General features: G+C 48.9%; 6 protein-coding genes and 2 non-coding genes across 8 annotated transcripts; 5 read left to right on the top strand and 3 right to left on the bottom strand.

Annotated features, from left to right (window-relative positions):
* Positions 1-130: 130 nt before the first annotated feature.
* FMAN_03366 (uncharacterized protein) lies at positions 131-1,612 on the top strand (the record flags this gene model as incomplete). The annotated part of the gene is made up of 4 exons (XM_041832177.1): positions 131-412; positions 449-599; positions 649-757; positions 814-1,612. The coding sequence occupies 4 exons, from the start codon at positions 131-133 to the stop codon at positions 1,610-1,612; spliced, it is 1,341 nt and encodes a 446-aa protein (XP_041682666.1).
* A 117-nt stretch (positions 1,613-1,729) lies between these two features.
* Positions 1,730-1,829, bottom strand: tRNA. The gene is given in 2 exon segments: positions 1,730-1,773; positions 1,792-1,829. It is a non-coding gene; the product is annotated as a tRNA-Leu (tRNA).
* Positions 1,830-3,082: 1,253 nt separating this feature from the next.
* FMAN_03365 (uncharacterized protein) lies at positions 3,083-4,666 on the top strand (the record flags this gene model as incomplete). Its single annotated transcript, XM_041832176.1, has 1 exon — positions 3,083-4,666. The coding sequence occupies one exon, from the start codon at positions 3,083-3,085 to the stop codon at positions 4,664-4,666; it is 1,584 nt and encodes a 527-aa protein (XP_041682665.1).
* A 2,396-nt stretch (positions 4,667-7,062) lies between these two features.
* On the top strand, positions 7,063-7,558 carry FMAN_03364 (uncharacterized protein; the record flags this gene model as incomplete). Its single annotated transcript, XM_041832173.1, has 2 exons — positions 7,063-7,298; positions 7,357-7,558. The coding sequence occupies 2 exons, from the start codon at positions 7,063-7,065 to the stop codon at positions 7,556-7,558; spliced, it is 438 nt and encodes a 145-aa protein (XP_041682664.1).
* Positions 7,559-7,853: 295 nt separating this feature from the next.
* FMAN_03363 (uncharacterized protein) lies at positions 7,854-9,550 on the bottom strand (the record flags this gene model as incomplete). Its single annotated transcript, XM_041832172.1, has 3 exons — positions 7,854-8,833; positions 8,883-9,267; positions 9,314-9,550. The coding sequence occupies 3 exons, from the start codon at positions 9,548-9,550 to the stop codon at positions 7,854-7,856; spliced, it is 1,602 nt and encodes a 533-aa protein (XP_041682663.1).
* Positions 9,551-10,576: 1,026 nt separating this feature from the next.
* On the top strand, positions 10,577-10,659 carry tRNA. The gene is given in 2 exon segments: positions 10,577-10,613; positions 10,624-10,659. It is a non-coding gene; the product is annotated as a tRNA-Lys (tRNA).
* Positions 10,660-10,925: 266 nt separating this feature from the next.
* On the top strand, positions 10,926-11,897 carry FMAN_03362 (uncharacterized protein; the record flags this gene model as incomplete). The annotated part of the gene is made up of 2 exons (XM_041832171.1): positions 10,926-10,994; positions 11,283-11,897. The coding sequence occupies 2 exons, from the start codon at positions 10,926-10,928 to the stop codon at positions 11,895-11,897; spliced, it is 684 nt and encodes a 227-aa protein (XP_041682662.1).
* Positions 11,898-12,162: 265 nt separating this feature from the next.
* FMAN_03361 (putative 3-hydroxy-3-methylglutaryl-coenzyme A reductase) lies at positions 12,163-15,761 on the bottom strand (the record flags this gene model as incomplete). Its single annotated transcript, XM_041832170.1, has 2 exons — positions 12,163-12,553; positions 12,601-15,761. 2 exons carry the CDS (start codon positions 15,759-15,761, stop codon positions 12,163-12,165), a joined length of 3,552 nt encoding a protein of 1,183 aa, XP_041682661.1.
* Between the last annotated feature and the right edge of the window lie 1,793 nt (positions 15,762-17,554).

The raw sequence follows: 17,554 nt of genomic DNA, 5'->3' as shown, positions 1-17,554 counted from the left end.
TTATCTTCTCTCCGCTGGACCACCTATGTAAGACAACCAATGTCTTTCAACGACCGTCAGTTTGTTATATCAACGTCGCATTTCGCTTTTTAGCGGTCCTTCATTAGGATACTGCCAAACTAATAATTCAATGTGGTCTAGGCTCATATTACGTCCCTACCTTCGGGCGTCGTACATCAGGCGGCATATCTTGCCAACAAACCGAGCCAGATATTTGTCAACGCCGTCGAATTATCGGGTTGTTGAGCATACAATTGACTGCAGTCATTCAAGGGAATATCTCGCTGAGACGGCAAATGGCAATGAAGACATACCAAAGCTTGCGGTGAAGCAATACGTCCCTCACGACAACCCCAGTCCTCAACCTGGTGATGTGACAATTATCGGTGCTCATGCAAATGGTTTTCCAAAGGTAGCGAAGCTATATGATCTAAGTATAAAAGTCTAGCTGACTTGTCAGGAACTATATGAGCCGATGTGGGATGAGCTGTATGACCGAGCAAGACAACAAGATCTTAGGATACGATCGATATGGATTGCGGATGTATGGAATCAAGGTCAATCAGGGGTTATGAACCAAAGGGTGCTCGGCAATGATCGTGAGTATAATCTCTACTAGGAACCATTGCCATGACTCACATCTCATAGTAAGTTGGTTTGACCACGCAAGAGATCTGATGAATCTCATCAACCAGCATCAACGAGACATTCCTCATCCCATCGTCGGTATTGGACATAGTATGGGTGGAACTCAGCTGTAAGTAGCTATCACTGACACTGGTACACTTGGAAAATACCTCTAACTTAAGAAAGGGCACAGCTAGCACTCTGGCACCCTCGGCTCCTGGACTCATTAGTACTTATTGACCCCATCATCCAAATTCCAAACCCAAGCATTTCCCTGGCCGGTCTTTCTACAAAGAGGCGAGATATCTGGCCATCAAGAGAAGATGCTGTAGCAAGGTTCAAGAAGAGCAAGTTTTTTCAGTCTTGGGATCCTCGTGTTCTTGACCTTTGGATAGAACATGGGCTTCGAGATGTTCCGACTGATATTTATCCGAAAGAAGAGGGTTCAAGTCCAGATGAGCGAGTTACTCTCATGACGTCAAAGCACCAAGAGCTCTTCAGCTTCGTTCGACCGACATACTTAGCAAGAGACTGGGAACCATCCAACGATCAAGACGCAGAACAGAATAAAGATTGTCCTGAGTACCCATTCCATCGCCCAGAGCCACCAAAGATATTTCGCCACCTATCCGACCTTCGACCAAGTACTTTGTTTGTCTTCGGAAAGCAATCAGAGTTTTCATCACCGGAACGACGACAGGAGAAAATGCTGACGACAGGCACGGGAGTTGGGGGCAGCGGAGGCGCAGCTGCTGGTAGAGTTCATGAAGAAACTCTTGACTGTGGCCACTTGATACCCATGGAGAAGGTTTCTGAGTGCGCAGATGTTATCTCTTCATTCGTCGGGAAAGAAATGAGAAGATGGCGTGATCAGCAAGAATCTTTCAGAAGGTACCGTGAAAGCATGTCGAGACGACAACAAATCACGATCGATGAACAGTGGGAGGAGAAGGTTAAGCTTGGGGATAGATACTTAAAGTCATAGAAGTCCTCGTCTCAAACCAATTTCGGTAAAACGCAGCTCTATAGACACTTAGTAGATAAAAAATACAATAGATGTGATTTATGATGTAAAAAGGAATACAACGCAAAAAGTAAATCTTGATGAGACTGGGACTCGAACCCAGGAGGATTGCTCCACCAGGAAATTGGTGTTAAGGTTAACCTTAACCTGGCGCCATAACCAACTCGGCCATCTCACCGGTAATTGGATGAAAAACGAGTGCCCAATTAGACTGTATACACGCCAAACGACGAGGCTCCCACAAACTTAGAGCCTCAGATTGTTCACCCCAACTAAGGGTTTGCCACGTTACGTCTACTTTAACAGAGTGAAAAGGAATCTGATTCTTACTCTGGTGCCCTCTCTGTTTAGTTTTGGTGAAGTAGGAGGGGCTGTGCAGTAGGGGAGAGCTGTCCTATCAACTTATGACCCGTCAATTATCCTTTAGGCAACGACCAATCACAACTATAATTTAAGAAAGTAACTTACTTACTACCCTCACAGCCAAGCAATATGCTCTCTCAGAGTCTTGAGACTTCGATTTATGTGTTCCTCGTTGATGTTGGTCACGCTCTCTGCGTGAAACCTTCCGCGCATTCGTCCCATATCTCGTCTAGCTCCACGACTTGTAACAATAGGAACGCTATATGATCGTCCTACCCATGGAACTACCCCTCTGTACTTACTTCACCCACAGATACTTCGATGTTACTTTGCTAGTGACTCATGACCGTGGCTTCTATACTATGTGAAAGGTTTACACCGATCAGAGGATCGGAACTCTCAGTACAAAGGCATCATGACACTCGTGATCTTAAGGTGAAGCTGTATAAGAGAACGGACTCCCACATCCCTATTGTTCTCGTTTCCTCTCTTGTAAAACAAAGCGGGCTGACTCTTGTGCTTCTTTGGTCCTTATCATGTTCTTCCAAATAGTATTGTCTTATTGGCGTATTTTCTTATACTCTGGCACCATCGACCGCAGCGTGCACGTATTAAAGAAACTTCCCAAATTGACCTATCATATTGATTCGTGACATATCTGTTCGGCCTCTCATTCGACACGTAGTAGCCTGTTCACAAACTTAACCATTATGCTTCTCAATTCCGCCTCTTAGATACCATCAGGGCTAAGGGCACAGCTGTAGAACTCAGATCCCCTTCGTCTATAAATTTTCCCTCTTCGTGCCACTCTTTCCCTCGGAAACTTCTCCTTAGCATCACACACATTTTCCAAGCATACTGCAAGCACTCTTGAAATTTGTCCTTCAATCTCAACTCGCTGCTATCTTTCAAATTGTGTGCACCGCTTACTGAAGTCTTGGATCATCCGCTACTTGACTTCTCTTTTACTTTATCTGTCTCTTCGGCACTACACTCATCGATCTCGCTCTCTACTACTCTTCATCACCTCATCAAACCTTACAGCTCTGCGCTTTACATCCTGTCACAATGTCTAGCACAACTATCACCAATAACAACCCACTTGGGGTTGCCGAGGATTTCAACGTCAGCTCTGATCTACCACTCCAACTGGCATCCTCTTTACGACAGAACACAGTTTCTATCACACCATCTGTGTCCACGTCAGCATCTACTGTATCTGAATCATCCCAGACATCTGTTACACCATCTGAACAAGGAGACACTGATGCAACACCTGGAAGCAACACCATCTTTGGCATTTCTTTTCCCTCTCCTCCTCCTCCCAAGACTTCAGTTGAGAACTGTGGTGGCATCTCTGTTTCAAGCAAACCACCACCTAAATCTGGCTGGACAGGAGAATACTCCGATCCTGGTACCCCCGTCAATGGGACGTCTAAGCTTGATTGGACAGGAGAATACTCTCAGTCCGATCCTGGTACCCCTATCACCAGTATGTCTAAACTTGGTTGGACGGGAGAGTACTCTACCTCTGGTGTCGAGCCTGAATATTTGATGGCAAGACTCAGCACTGTGGCAAACAAGTCAGAGGATGAGCCTGATAAAGCCCAGAATGAAGACGAAGAGACGTCTTCTGGGGAGAGCTCGGAGACCGAAAGGGATTCCACTGCTTCCATTGTCAGAGGTATCAATTCTGAGGAAGAAGAGGTAGCCAAGTTGGCACGTCAGGCTGTCTGGCGCGTGACTCCCCGCTCAGTTATGGAATCTCTTGACATTAAGCAAGTCAAGTCTGGCGTGGTCACTATCACCAACTCGGTAGCCCAGCCTCAATCTGCTGTTCTATGCAACATTGAGGATGAATTAGTTCCCGAAGCTAGAGAGACAGTAGTATTCTCTCCTACTGGGGCAAATTCCACAAAAGATGCCGAAATTGTCAAGAGAGAAAAGACTGGTACCATGGGTTGCATGGCTTCCTGCATGAGTGCCTTCAAGATGGGTAGCAGGTCCAAACCCCAGGTACCAGTCAACCAACCCAAGCATGCCACTCTCTTACCTGGAAAGTCTTGTCTCAAGCCAACTTCTTCTCTGGCCGGCACAGTTCTTGATAGAACCGAGGAAGACAGTCCTATTCAGCCTGTCCCAGCACCCAAGACCCCAAAAGGCGCAAAGGTGACTTTCAAACTAGACGAGGCAGCCGATGGTGACGAGTCCAAGCCCAGGCCCAGGCCCAAGCGCAAGTCTAGGTCTCATTTCAACTTCAACATTTTGTCACAGCTCTTTAGCAAAAATAGCAATGAGGACACACAAGACAGGTCTGATGAGGAAGAAATCGATGATCCAGATTCACCATTTGCAGCACAAGACTTGGAAATACAACGCCGTCTTGCAAGGGCTGACGTTCACCGCGACGCAAATGAACGCACTTCTATCCTTCGAGGCGCGCTGGACTTTCTCTTGGTTGTCTGCGATAGAGTCGACACTGTTGCTGCTGATCGCAACAGCGACCTCTTGAACAAGACGGGGGATAGGTGTCTTGGGAGCTATACTGGTGAAGAAAAGGATCACGTGAATCCTCATCAATATGCGAATAAAGTTGATAAGAGACTGTACCGTTCCAAGGAGACGGCTATGTCTTATTCGAGAAGACGATAGCCTCGCAATATTATTCGCCTTGGAACACTTGCGAGGGACTGTCCGCAATTCCATTATTAATGGATACTCTTGTTTCTGGTTGAATATTGGACACTTGTTGTTTAGAGTCGCGTTTGAGTTAAATGAGCGGAGTTGGGGTGATTTGAAGCATATGGGATGATTGATTATACATGATAGCGACACCTCAGATGATGAAAGAGGCTGCAATAACATAGATACCCACCATTAATGAAAAGGCTTTTTTTGCTTCTTGCTCATAATTTTCTGACCTGTATGATCCCTCAGTGACATGTTTATCAAGTCCTCTGTGCTGACTTAAGTTATGTCACAAGTCTCAGCTGCAAGTAACACTTCTAGCTCACGTTCAATTCAGTAAGTGATTTGACATGTTGTGATCTAGAAAGACAAAAGAAAAAAAACTGGAGACAAATAGATCTTCTGGTTGCCACCATGACTGTCACGACGTCATGTGGCTCTATCATGTAATCATGGATAATCGACGTGGCGGCACGGGATTGCTTGTAATACCGTGTGTAGATCCCCTGTGTCATGAGAAAAGAAATATGAACTTTTGGTCCTCAAGATCAGCCACTTGATGGACGCTCGATATTTTCAATTAGTTTTCTTCTTATTCTTCTCTTCGTCTTCAGTACACTATGCAGTTAATATCTACTTCATCTCTCTTCAATAGTGGCCTACCTTTCGAGAATGGCATGTCAACTTGTGGTATATCCTCACGGGAAGTTCTCTTGGTCGCTAGCCTCACGAGATTTTGACTCCATAGCCACCCACACCGAAGTCTTGAACGCCACTGAACAGCTCATGAAGCGGCTCGGGACCGGGCTCAGCCGAGACACCTTATTCTGAGGGGCAGATCATAGTCTTAGGCAAGGCACGCATGAGTTTCGGGCCGTATGTATCTGCCGCAGCGGAAAGAGATCCGGAGCAATGAGTATCTTCCGATTGGTTGATTAATCCATGAGGCGTTTCCTGTGCCGTAAGTTTATGTGGTTGGGCACCAGGTTTCGGAGGCCGGGCCAACCATTGTCCCCTTCGGTATTGGCGTCTCCGAGCGGTTCTTTCAGTATGAAAGGTTCTTTATACCGTTTACTTACTATCTCAGTTATACCTAAACTCTGCTGGGAGCAAAGGGTTTGCTTGTGCCCTCAGCGGCTATCCTCGTTGACGGCGCCATGGCGGTTAGGAGAGTGATCACGGATCATAAGAACTAACTGATGGAGAATTGTCTGCCTACCGCTATGTTCCACCGGTATGCGTGTATCTTCGGCGCTTTCTCAGCACATACCTCTTGTGCCACTCACTCACCTTCAATGTCGTACATGGTCCGTTCGCCGTGTCGTATTCTCCGACGTGGCCAGGTACCCTCCTAAGTATCATCCTCTCCAGTAAGAGGCGACCTCGTATCTCACATGTGCTTGAAATCCGGGGAAGACCAGTATCACCCCCGCTTGAAGGACCTTCGTCAATTCTGACTATGTTTATGCCCTTGTCGTATAGGAAGGAGGAGCCAAGGGCCATGTTCAGCAGCGTAGCAATCATGTGGGGTATTTGCATTAGTTGCTATGCAATGAGCCAGGATGCAACCTTATTTCTCAGAAGATCTTCAGCCGAGAGGTTGTAGATTAGCTGCTATACGAGTTTCTTCAATCTGGGCCAGCTATTGATTAATTGATAGAAAGTTGATGGTATATCAAGAAGCTAGATTGTATGAGTTTCTCATCTCAACAATAACCGCACATCAACGTACAGGTCTGAAAACTAGTTGACACTATTACAGAGAATGATTCCTTTTTATTTGCTGCAGTCTCCTGCTTGTAGTCCAGCGGGAGCGAAAAGATCTTGGCCCCTTGGTCCTAAAAGATAGGTGTACATAGGTAATTCAGCCTAAGTTTAGAGGACTCTTCATCGAGTTTCCTTCAGCTTTGTTCTCTAAAACCTTAATTTTTCTTGGTCCCTGAGGATGCTGTTATTGGTGGAACCAGTGCTCTGCATATCAAGGATGGTTTCTGCGGATACAACTCGGTCGAGCTTTTGTCTTCGGTCCCGAACTCATCCGGCGTTCCCTCCCTCCATTACATCAAATCACATCTTGAAGTACGAAATAACGAATGAAAGGCTATGAGTTCCCTCGCACGGCATATAGAGGTTCTATCTGGGTCGTCCCGTCCCGCGGGAGTCATGAACGAAGCTCGTCTAGCCATTACTCTTCAGGCAAAGATGCGAAGTCCATGATGCAACTATGTAAATCTAGAGCGAGATGAAAATCTATAAATACTAGGACATCTCCCGCTCATGCTGCCTTTCTGATATCCTCACTCACAGCAGTGTTCCTAATATCAAACAACCATCTCGAATCTCAACTACAACTTGACAAGATGCGCTTTGCCATTATTGCTTCATCCCTTCTTCTCGCTCAGGGCAGCTGCCTCGCTGCTCCCCGCGTCAACACGGCCGAAGGCTTTTCTCCCGTTCCGAGAAGCAAGCTCGAGGCTCGTGATTCCTATGACTGCAACGGAAGCGGACTCTGCGGCGCAATTCCTGTCAGAGACTGCGATCAAGCCGTCAACAACAGACTGATTCGTAACAACGATGTCAACTATGGCGCACCTGGGTAAGTTGAGTCTTATCAGACACCAGAAACTGTGTGAATGGATCTAACCTAGTGTCAGGAGCGGGAGACCCCAGACGGGTACATGCCAAGGCTACTGTGGCATCTTCATCCAGGGGAGATCTACCTGTGCTCGCACGGGCAATCAGATCTGGTATGACTATCAGGACATCAGACGCAATGGTTGCCGAATCTGTGGCAGTAAGCATTGGGGAGATGGTTGCTTGACGACCATCAACCGTGTCAGTGGCTGCCCCAACTGAGACTTCGCAACTTGACTGTTCAAGTCTTGCAGTATCGAGTGAGATATCTCATTCTTGAACACGGACCCTATACTGGAGATGTCCGTCTTTGAGCTAGTGAATGTAATTATTGTGCTCTATCTACTCCTTCGTGCTGACGAACTACGTTTTGTTGGCCCGTGTCCAGTTATTGGTAGTCAACTTTTGTACTCTCACCAGTGAAAATTGTTGCAAAGGTCGTCAGGAGCATTGACGAGGCACATCAGTTCAAGTTACTCCTCCCCTCTTGATCTTCATAGAACTATGTAGTAAATCTCTACGTCCTCTCCCTCCTCTTGACCATGATCTGCACACCACTAGGCGGATTATTCGCCTCAGCAATCCAATAGTTCGGCGGCCTTTTTCCCTCATACTCATCCGCAAATTTAATATCGTAATTCCTCAAAGCATATGCCAAGATCATCTTCATCTCAAAGTCAATGAGGAATCGTCCCGGGCACGCATGCTTCCCATGTCCAAAGGTCAAGAACTCAGGCGACGTCGTGACAAACGTAACAGGCGGTGCTTTCTCGTCGCGGTTGGCCGCTGTCTCGCGAACCCTTGAGAATCGGAATGGATCGTATTTTAAACCGTCTTCGTAGAACTCGTTGTCAGTTTGTGCAGGGTGGCCCATGAAGGAGATGATTGAGCCCTTGGGAACGTGGTGCCCATCTTCTGTCTTGAAGTCATCGACCATGACTTTGCGAAACACAGCGCGTCCTCCGAAGGAACATAAACGAATTGACTCTCTCGCGACACTATCAGCGCGCGTCATAGCTTGAATACCGCTCTTGGTCCAATTCACAGAGTCATCGGTACCAAGAATACGATCCATCTCATCGCGAAGGGTAGCAATCGTGTTGAACTCGGCATCCGAGCCCAACACGTTCAAAATGAGGTTGACAACTTGGATCTGCGTGTTGTGAATTGATCCAAAGTTCTGAGCGACGACCCGACGAGCCAACGACTCCATGTCGTTGACTTCGTGCTGGCGATGGCGCAGAGCGTAGTTGATCATCATCTGAACTTGGTCCTGCGGCTGCGGTTCGACGGGATGGTTGTTTATCCTGTCGAAGCGGTGTTTGAGGAGAGGAATGATCCATTTCTTCATCTTGTTTACCTTCGTTTTGACGATTTGGCCGAAGAGTGTTCCGGTTATGGGCTGTAGAATACGTGGTAGACCACCTGTGAGACCAGCGTTCATGATGAAAAGGTCGTTAGTCTCGAGCGCAAGCTGCAGGTACTCTTTATTCCGACCTAGCTCGTCAGCAGTGTTCCAAAACAATTCGCGTGATGCTTGACTTACAGAGTGGAAGTCCAACGGTGAAGCGACTGGCGGCTTGTGCCACGATCATCTTGACAGTCTTTGTAAGATCAATCCTCTTCCAATTCTCCGTATCAGTACCAAACTGCTCATCAAACACCTCGTGAAGCTCGTCCTTCATGTTGTTCGCGATAATCTCAATCGCACGATTAAGATCATACTTTACAACAAGTCCCTGCCACGCATCAACGACATATTTCTCGTGCCCAAGCGACCATCGAACTTGATCGACTTCAGCGAATGCTTGCTCCATATCGAGAACGTCGTCAGGTTGGTTGAGTACGCCTTTCATCTGGCTCTGTGGCAGATACACCTCTATTCTGACGCCAAAGCCCGGAATGACGACGGGTTTGCCTTTCTTGAGATACTGCGCCGTGTCAGTGGTAGTAGTTTAGAGGGGAGGGAGATTGTACTTCATGGTATGCTTCGTAGAAGAGTGCTTGACAGTCCGTCAGGTATGCCCATCGTGTACGGAGACTGAAGCGACGAGCACCCCTTGGTTCTCTTATAAGCGGGATATCCGGTGGATAAGGAACAGCAGTAAGCTTGTCAATCACATAAATCGCAATGACTCCAATGACAACAATCGAGGCAATTCCCAGTGGGCTCGCCACACGAGCCAAAAGGCCCAACTCAACACTGGACGACATCTTGAGAAAACTAAAGAACTGCTTAGCTCCCAACATGCAGCGAGGGATCTTCTGTATTTAATCCATCGCATGCCACTGGTGCAGAGTGACGGCTGTGCATAGGCGCCTAAGCGCGGCACGGAATTCCGTCGTGAGTAGTCCGTTCCATGATAAAAGAGTGAAGGAATGCACTAAGAGGCGCGGCCATGGATGGAGATCCTTGTAGGATTGTAGATAGTGGTTTTACTACGCGGTAGTGCTGACGGCTAAGGCATAATGACAAGAAGTTGGCGGTTAAGTCAACGATCCGAGAGTTTGCAGAGAGGGGGTTCTTAATTCAGACTGCATCGCCATAAAACTGATTCATTTATCCCCAAGTTGCATCAATCTCCTCTACAGACTGTTGGATTGCGTATTGTGTCTGCGTGGCCAGTCCAGTCTCTTGAAGGTGGAAGATGCAACCTAGTAGTCTTGCAGGATCTTGTCCGGCATGTCGACCCAAGATCTGTCGTAAGCACTTACTCACGCGAGTTGAGCGTACCTGGATGCTTGAGCCAGTGGATAAGCAAGCAGAACTTCATGTGCCACACCTTTTGTAAACGAGTACGAATATCGCTGCGTTTTACTCAAAACGTTCCACTATCTGTTAGTAGGAGGTTATATTACGTCTTATATGCCACACAGATAACAAAGTGTGACAACAGTTTGCCGTAGAAGAGAACTGAACAATTAACAAGCCGCAGAGATAAAAAAAAAAAAAGCAAGAGCAAGAACGTCAGCGTCAAACAAGGCACTGGTACAGACACACCAATCCCATAACCTCAATTTCCATTTCCAAAGAGCCTCAATCCACGATCCAGGGTAGCTCAAATTCCACATGCCATCAGGCCAGGGTGTCCCTGAAAACCCACTGAATTTAATAACCCCTCTGCCCCTCCACGCTGCAATTCCCTCCACTAACACTAAAAAATTTCTCGTCGACCACTAACCAGTCCTGTCACGCCCATGAATCGCAATACCTGCATCGTCTTCAACAAACAAGATTGAGCCCGGTTAGCTCAATCGGTAGAGCGTGAGACTCTTACGAGTACGCGATCTCAAGGTTGCGGGTTCGACCCCCGCATCGGGCTATTCCTATAAAAACTATTTTTTTTGCTCATATTTCTGGTGTTTCTACCGGTATGTCGTAGAGATAGAGGTGTAAATCTTTTGTTTTAAATCGTGAATGGTGCTCGGTTATCTGGACGCGATACCCCTCCGTCGGAAGAGCGGGGCCGATCGGAAGATGGTGCCTCTTATCAGTTGATCACTTCCCTTCTCCATCGTCATCTTCTGCAAGACATCGCTTGTTGAAGACATTCGCTACGCTCAAACGATAAGTTGAAAGATTGAAATTATGGCGAGCGACAAACCGTATAAGCCTGCGCTCATTATTGTCGACTTTCAAGAAGACTTCTGCCCGCCTGTGAGTATCTTCTCTGTCGCAGGTGAACATGGAGGGATGAATGAGTTGGGAATGGCTTCAAGCGAAGCTATGTGGATACTGCGGGAATGCTCCAAAGACATGAGGACGATAAAATATCAGCTTGCGTTATGTACAGTCTGAACACGCGCGGGGTTGGATGTCATATCTCAGCTTGGACCGCTTGCTATGAGACCATCATGTTGGTATAAGTGTACCAAGCCACGCCTTCTCATCCATCACCACATCTATTTGCCCCTCATCTCACTCAAGCCTAGCTAACATCTCCAGTCCGGCTCCCTCGCCGTCCCTTCCGGCCGCACAATAGCTTCCCCCATAAACCACTTAACAACCCTTCCTTTCCCCCTCATCCTCGCAACAAAAGACTTTCACCCACCCTCCCACATATCCTTCGCCTCAAACCACGCCTCCTCAACACCATACACATCAACTACAACAATCCAGCACCCCAAAGATCCTTCCCAGAGCTACGAAACAACGTTATGGCCAACACATTGCGTCCAAGGCACCCCGGGCTGTGAGCTGGTTCCGGAGCTAGACGTCTCGCGTGTCCATGCCGTTATCGAAAAGGGGCAGGATGAGCGCGTAGAGATGTACAGTGCGTTTTATGATCCGTTTAGGGTGAGCGATAGTGGACTCGCGGGCATGTTGAGTGAGCAGGGCGTTACGGATGTTTTTGTGGTAGGGCTGGCAGCGGACTTTTGCGTCAAAGCAACGGCCGAGGATGCGCTGCAGGAGGGGTATACGACGTGGATTGTCAGCGAAGGGACAAAGCCAGTCATGCTTGACAAGTGGGAGGAGTGCAAGAAAGACATGGAGGACAAGGGCATCAAGTTCACGTCCATTGATGGAGATGCAGTGGCAAGGGTGAAGACATATGCATGATTTAACAAAAAAGGATTAAAATTGAATTGCGAAGTGGTACTCTAACATAACTACCATCTTCAATATTGCCATCTTTCGGCGGCTGTATATGCATGTATGGATACTTTCATCTTTCCAGAATGTTCAATGCAAAAACTCCATGCTGTGTGACCATTCACTCCATCCCAGACCATGTGTGTAGTGTATCATACTCATACATGTTCTCGTCTATGTAAACTTTTTATCACCCGCTCGCCTCTACTCCTTCAAATGCAAAGTTATTCGTCTATCGCTTTGACCTCTGAATAGCAGCGGCGCTCATCGACGTTGTTGACGCTGATCGCTCCTGGGCATTGGTCATGGCCAGCGAGACGGGCGTCATGGGAGGAGCAGGAGTGGTGCTGCGAGAGGGAGCGGCACTTCGGTTGTGCTGCATGTGAGCCCGGACGAGATGACCGGCGGCCAAGGCACTGCAGAGAGAAAGCTCGCCGGCGAGGACGGCTGCACCGATAATGCGGGCAAGACGACGGGCATTGTCACCGGGGTTGGTGGGGTGAGAGCCTCGGACACCCAGGATGTCGAGCATGGCGCCCTGGGGCTCGAGGATGGTACCACCGCCGAGAGTTCCGACCTCAAGCGAGGGCATAGAGACGGAGATCTGGAGAGCTCCATTGAGGCTATGGACGTTAGCATGTTTCCGACTTGATGTGCGAGACAAACTTACTTCTTCATGATGGTGATACAATTGGCGCTCTCGACAACCTGAGCAGGGTCCTGTCCAGTGGCCAGGAATATAGCAGCGACAATGTTGGCAGCGTGGGCGTTGAAACCACCAACTGAACCAGCCATAGCAGAACCAATCAAGTTCTTAGCAACGTTGAGCTCAACAAGAGAGTCGACATCGCTCTTGAGAACGCTGCGGACGACCTCACCGGGAATGATAGCCTCGGCAACAACACCCTTACCACGTCCGTCGATCCAGTTGAGGGCCGCGGCCTTCTTATCCGTACAGTAGTTACCAGAGACAGAGATGATCTGCATGTCGTCGAAACCTCCCTCGTTGGCCATGACGCTCAGAGCGTGCTCGACACCCTTGGAAATCATGTTCATACCCATAGCGTCACCGGTGGTGGTCTTGAATCGAATGTACAGGTTGGTACCAGCAAGAGCGGTCTTCATGGACTGGAGACGGGCGAAGCGACTGGTTGAGTTGAAAGCCTTCTTCATCATATCCTGACCAGCTTCAGAGTCAAGCCAGAGCTTGGCAGCACCAGCGCGCTCAAGAGTCTCGAAAGCGACACAAGGACCACGAGTCATACCATCAGCAGTAAGAACAGTGATGGCACCACCACCAGAGTTGATGGCCTTGCAACCTCGACTAGCACTGGCAACCAAGACACCCTCAGTAGTAGCCATGGGGATGAAGTAGCTCTGTCCGTCGATGACGAGAGGACCAGCAACACCGACGGGAAGAGGCATGTATCCAATAACGTTCTCACAGCATGCGCCGAAAACGCGCTCCCAGTTATAGTTCTCGTAAGGTAGTTTGGATCGGTCGAGCGAGTGAGTAACGTCGGTGGTGGCCTTGTTGCGAGCGATAATGCTTCGTCGAATCTTGACAGCGCGGGTGAAGTCACCAAGGGTCTTTTCAAGTGCGTAACCAGGGATCTTGCCACGCATAGACAAAGAAATAACCTCCTCGTCGGTCATCTCGCGGACGCGCTTCTCAGACAAGAGCTTCTCAAGTTCTTCGTTGCTTCGATTGGGCAGGTTGGCAGGGCGAGCCTTTGTCATGTGAAGACCCTCGGCCTCGTCGTCGGTAATAGCAGGAGTGCTGGGTTGGGTTCGCATGGGAGTAGGAGGGACGTATTCGCCGAGAGGAAGAGTAGCGGAGCCGGTATCGTTAAACTGCTGCGCACGGGCAAGTTCGTTTCGGTCGATGTTGTGCTCAGGCACATTGGGGTCCTTGATTCCCCAGCGGGCGACGTTGAAGAGATAGCCGTTAAGAGCGACACTGAGAGCAAGGGCAATGACAATCCACTTGGAGAGTACGGGATCCTCAAGAGACTTGAGAATTCCGCCAACCATGCGGCCGCCGACACCGTAGCCTTGGAAGTGGTGGTGGAAAGCATCGTCGTAGGCAGGGTTGCTGGTGGCAGAACCAAGAGCGTAGTGGATCGAAGGGTACTCTAGCTCGTACTTGATGGGAGTCAAGACAGTGACTAAGGTAGGTCGGTTGTTAGACTTGGCGGTAGCAAGGATGGCATCTAGACCGTTGGAGGCAACCTTGAAGGGGTCAACGGAGAGAGGAGCGATAACACCGCCCAGACTGCTGGCCCAGGTTCGGATGGTGGACATAGAGCTAGGGTTGCGGAATGGGATCGAGCAGATGTTGACAATGTTGACGAAGATGAAGCCGAGAATCATCAAGACCTTGAACTTGGGAATGCTGCTGCTTTGGCGGCCAAACAGAGGGGCGTCACCCCTGACGCGGTTCAGCTCATCATCACCCTGGGCGACATTCTCGGCAACACGACGGCTGACGCCATCATCCTCAAGGGCCATACGCATATCGACATGACGCTTGATACGGTTGATCTCAAGCTTGATGCTGAGGATAGCAGTGTAGAAGGTGAAGAGGAGGATGAAGTCGAAGAACAAGGTCCAGGCGGCCAGGAAGCAGAACTGCTGGAGACCACCCTGAACACCAGAAGCAGCACCAATGATAAGAATGACAATCTCAATAGCGTAATCGCGAATGATCTCGAAACCCTTCTCCTTGATGGCGGCCTGTACAGCATACTGGATCATGTTCTGCGTGGAACGCTCGGGAGATCGCTTGCCAGACTTGGAGTTCTGAGCCTGAATTCGTCGGTGCTCAATGGCGTGCGACATGACAGCGCGGGTGAGAACAATGTTCTTCTCGAAACCAATGGTGACAACCAAGAAGGGGAGACCCTCAGACAGAAGAATGACGCTGATGGGAACACCCAGCTTGGTGGTGACGACGAGACCGAAGAGGAAGGCGAAGACAGAGGAGAACAGAGTACAGATGCCGAGCCAGAACTTGGATCCCATCTTACGCATGGAGAGGAAGAGGGAGACAAATGTCAAGTGCATGGCAATGTAACCAAGAAGCATGATGACGATATCGAGAGTCTCGGCGTTCTTGAGAAGGTCGAGGAACTCGGTCCAAGCATTGCTAACCCACTGGACAACACTGTTGCGGGTGTTGACCTTGGCAGCCTTCATAATCCATGTTTTCTTCTCGCGTCCGTGCTTGGTCTCAATCTCGACGGCATCTTCGTTGGGAATCTCTTGGGCAGCAGCAAGGAACTCGGGACCCTCAGAGTAGGGAAGAGCGTAGGCGAGGATGCTGTCCTGAGAGTAGGCGGTGAACGGGTTCTCGGTTGAGGGAAGAGACGTAATAGACAGGTTCTGGGGGATAGGCACGTGGTGGGAGCGAGGAGCAGTACTGGAGGACTCCGCGGAGAGGCTGTCGGGGAAGACAAGAGTCAGGAGGGCAAGGTGGTCGGCATCCGAGCCAGCATCGGTAACGACATCCTGCTCGACGGCCTTCCAGTTCCAAGCAGTTTCAGGTCCTGCGCGTAGGACTCGACTGCCCTCCACGAGGGTAGACCAATCGGCTTTGCCAAGAGTAGCGCTTTCAACATTGGTGTTGAAGAGGCTCTCCTGAAGAAGGCCGACGTATGAGGTGCTCGCAAGGACGGCGACAACGACGACGGTGTGTATCGGGTGAGAGCACGCGAGTCGGGAGAGGAACTGTGCGATGGGCGTAAGTCGCTTGGAGGCCCATGACGGCGTAGTTTTTTCGGTGACGGGAGCTTCGCCGCGGAACCGCTGCGGCAGAAGAATCGAAGCCATGATATCGGGTACGATTCGAGGATTAGAAGGGCTGTTCGTCGATATCGTTTACCACATTGATTTTGGTCTAAGCGCAGGTGTAAGTCCGGGGAAGAAGAAAAGATCTGGAGAAAAGGCGGGTATTTGAAGTAGCCATTGACAACACCACAGTGAGGAAATGGGTGCAATGATGGAGCAGATGACGAGTGAGGGTGAGGCTTAGGCAGATAAAATGTATTACTTACATTCCCTGAGTGACAGTCCTATTACTTCCAACTATTCGAGGCGGATGACCCAAAAACGCGGTGGGAGGTGGAGGGGCAAGGCGTTGAGGCCGAGCTGAGCTGGGGACAGCCACAGAAAAAAAAAAAGGGACGAATCAAAGGAGGCGACGACCACCAACTCGACAAGGCAACAGAGAAAAGGATTATTCTCTGATGTGAGAAGGGAAGCGATTACGACTGGGAGAGGGGAAATAGGAAAAAGAGAAGGAAGAAAAAAGAGGTAAAAGGGGGTCAAGAGGGTGTGGAGGGAGATTGAGATTGATGGGATGGTCCAAGAAGCGGGAAATGATGGAGACCGGAAGAAAGTGGAGGGATATTCAAACTGTCGGTCGGAGGGTCGTAGGATCAGAGGCAGTCTAGCTAGGCGGAAGACGCCTATTCTGTTAGGGGACTCAGCGTTGAACAAACGACAAGACCAATTAATACCGGTACAGTAAAGCCGAGAACTAATCTTGTTGTGGAGAATGCCTTTGATCTCTTTTTTTCTCAATGTAAAATGGCGGCGTTGTCGCTGAAATTACAGAGTAGACTCTAGGAAAAAAAGATGAGAATGCAATCACCGATTTCACGAAACAACAGTCTGACTGGCCAATTGGTCTACAAGTGCATGCGACAAACCAATCGGGCAGCTTGTGTCATCACGGTACATTACCACAAGCTGCAAGATTCCGCGCTGAGCATAAGATTTTACGGATGAGTACCTTGTCTGTATGCACCGCTGGGAGAAAGGCCGGCTGTTAAGTGGCTTGCAGGCCAGGGCACTGCTGTGGCGTACGACCGCGTGGGTTACAGGGAAGGCATTGACTCCTTTCAGGGCGATCATAATGCAAGCAATTGACTTCAAAACAATCAGTTGACTTGTAGAAGAATACAACTTTGTCAAGATATTGTTCTCAGCACGGGCTTGAAGGTGTCTCCCACCAACTGTGTTACCGCAACATTTCTTTGTCAAACACCGCACGAATGCAAAAGGGCCAAACGACTGTAACCATGCCACGATCTGACAGTCCAAAATGGAACCCTCTTTGACCTCCATGATGCTTGTCACCTCTTTTAATCTTATCGCCCCTAGCTCCTCTTTCGTAATCGTAAAAACCGAATACGCAAATAACCACCAGCACTGTCGTCACCGACAATTAAATGATTAATAATTACAGCCAATTTCAGTATTGATCTGGTATTACGCGTGGTCTCTTTCAGCTGTCCTTGGGTTTCTGGATGAGTTGGATTTGGGGCGCAGTGACCAAGAATTTGAAGGCAATTGAACAACGCGTGATCGTAAACGTAAAACGCGCCGCAGCGGGAAGGGAAGTGGAGGGAATACCCCTGATCATCCACTTTCGAGGCCAAGCGAAAAATGTCTGGGCTCCAGCTTTTTTTTTCTTTCTCTTTGCTGTCAAATCTCCATGTTACGTCGGCCCAACAAGACGTAGCATTTTGCTGTGGATTGGCAATTGTCTCTCGGACAATCATCTTTCATTCAATTCATGTTACTCACCGTACTCTGTACACACTCAACATTTCACAAGT

Source organism: Fusarium mangiferae (assembly GCF_900044065.1).
Source record: "Fusarium mangiferae strain MRC7560 genome assembly, contig: FMAN_scaffold006, whole genome shotgun sequence".
Taxonomy (NCBI): domain Eukaryota; kingdom Fungi; phylum Ascomycota; class Sordariomycetes; order Hypocreales; family Nectriaceae; genus Fusarium; species Fusarium mangiferae.
The sequence above is the reverse complement of the archived record's forward strand: the minus strand, read 5'-3'. Positions and strand labels throughout refer to the sequence as shown.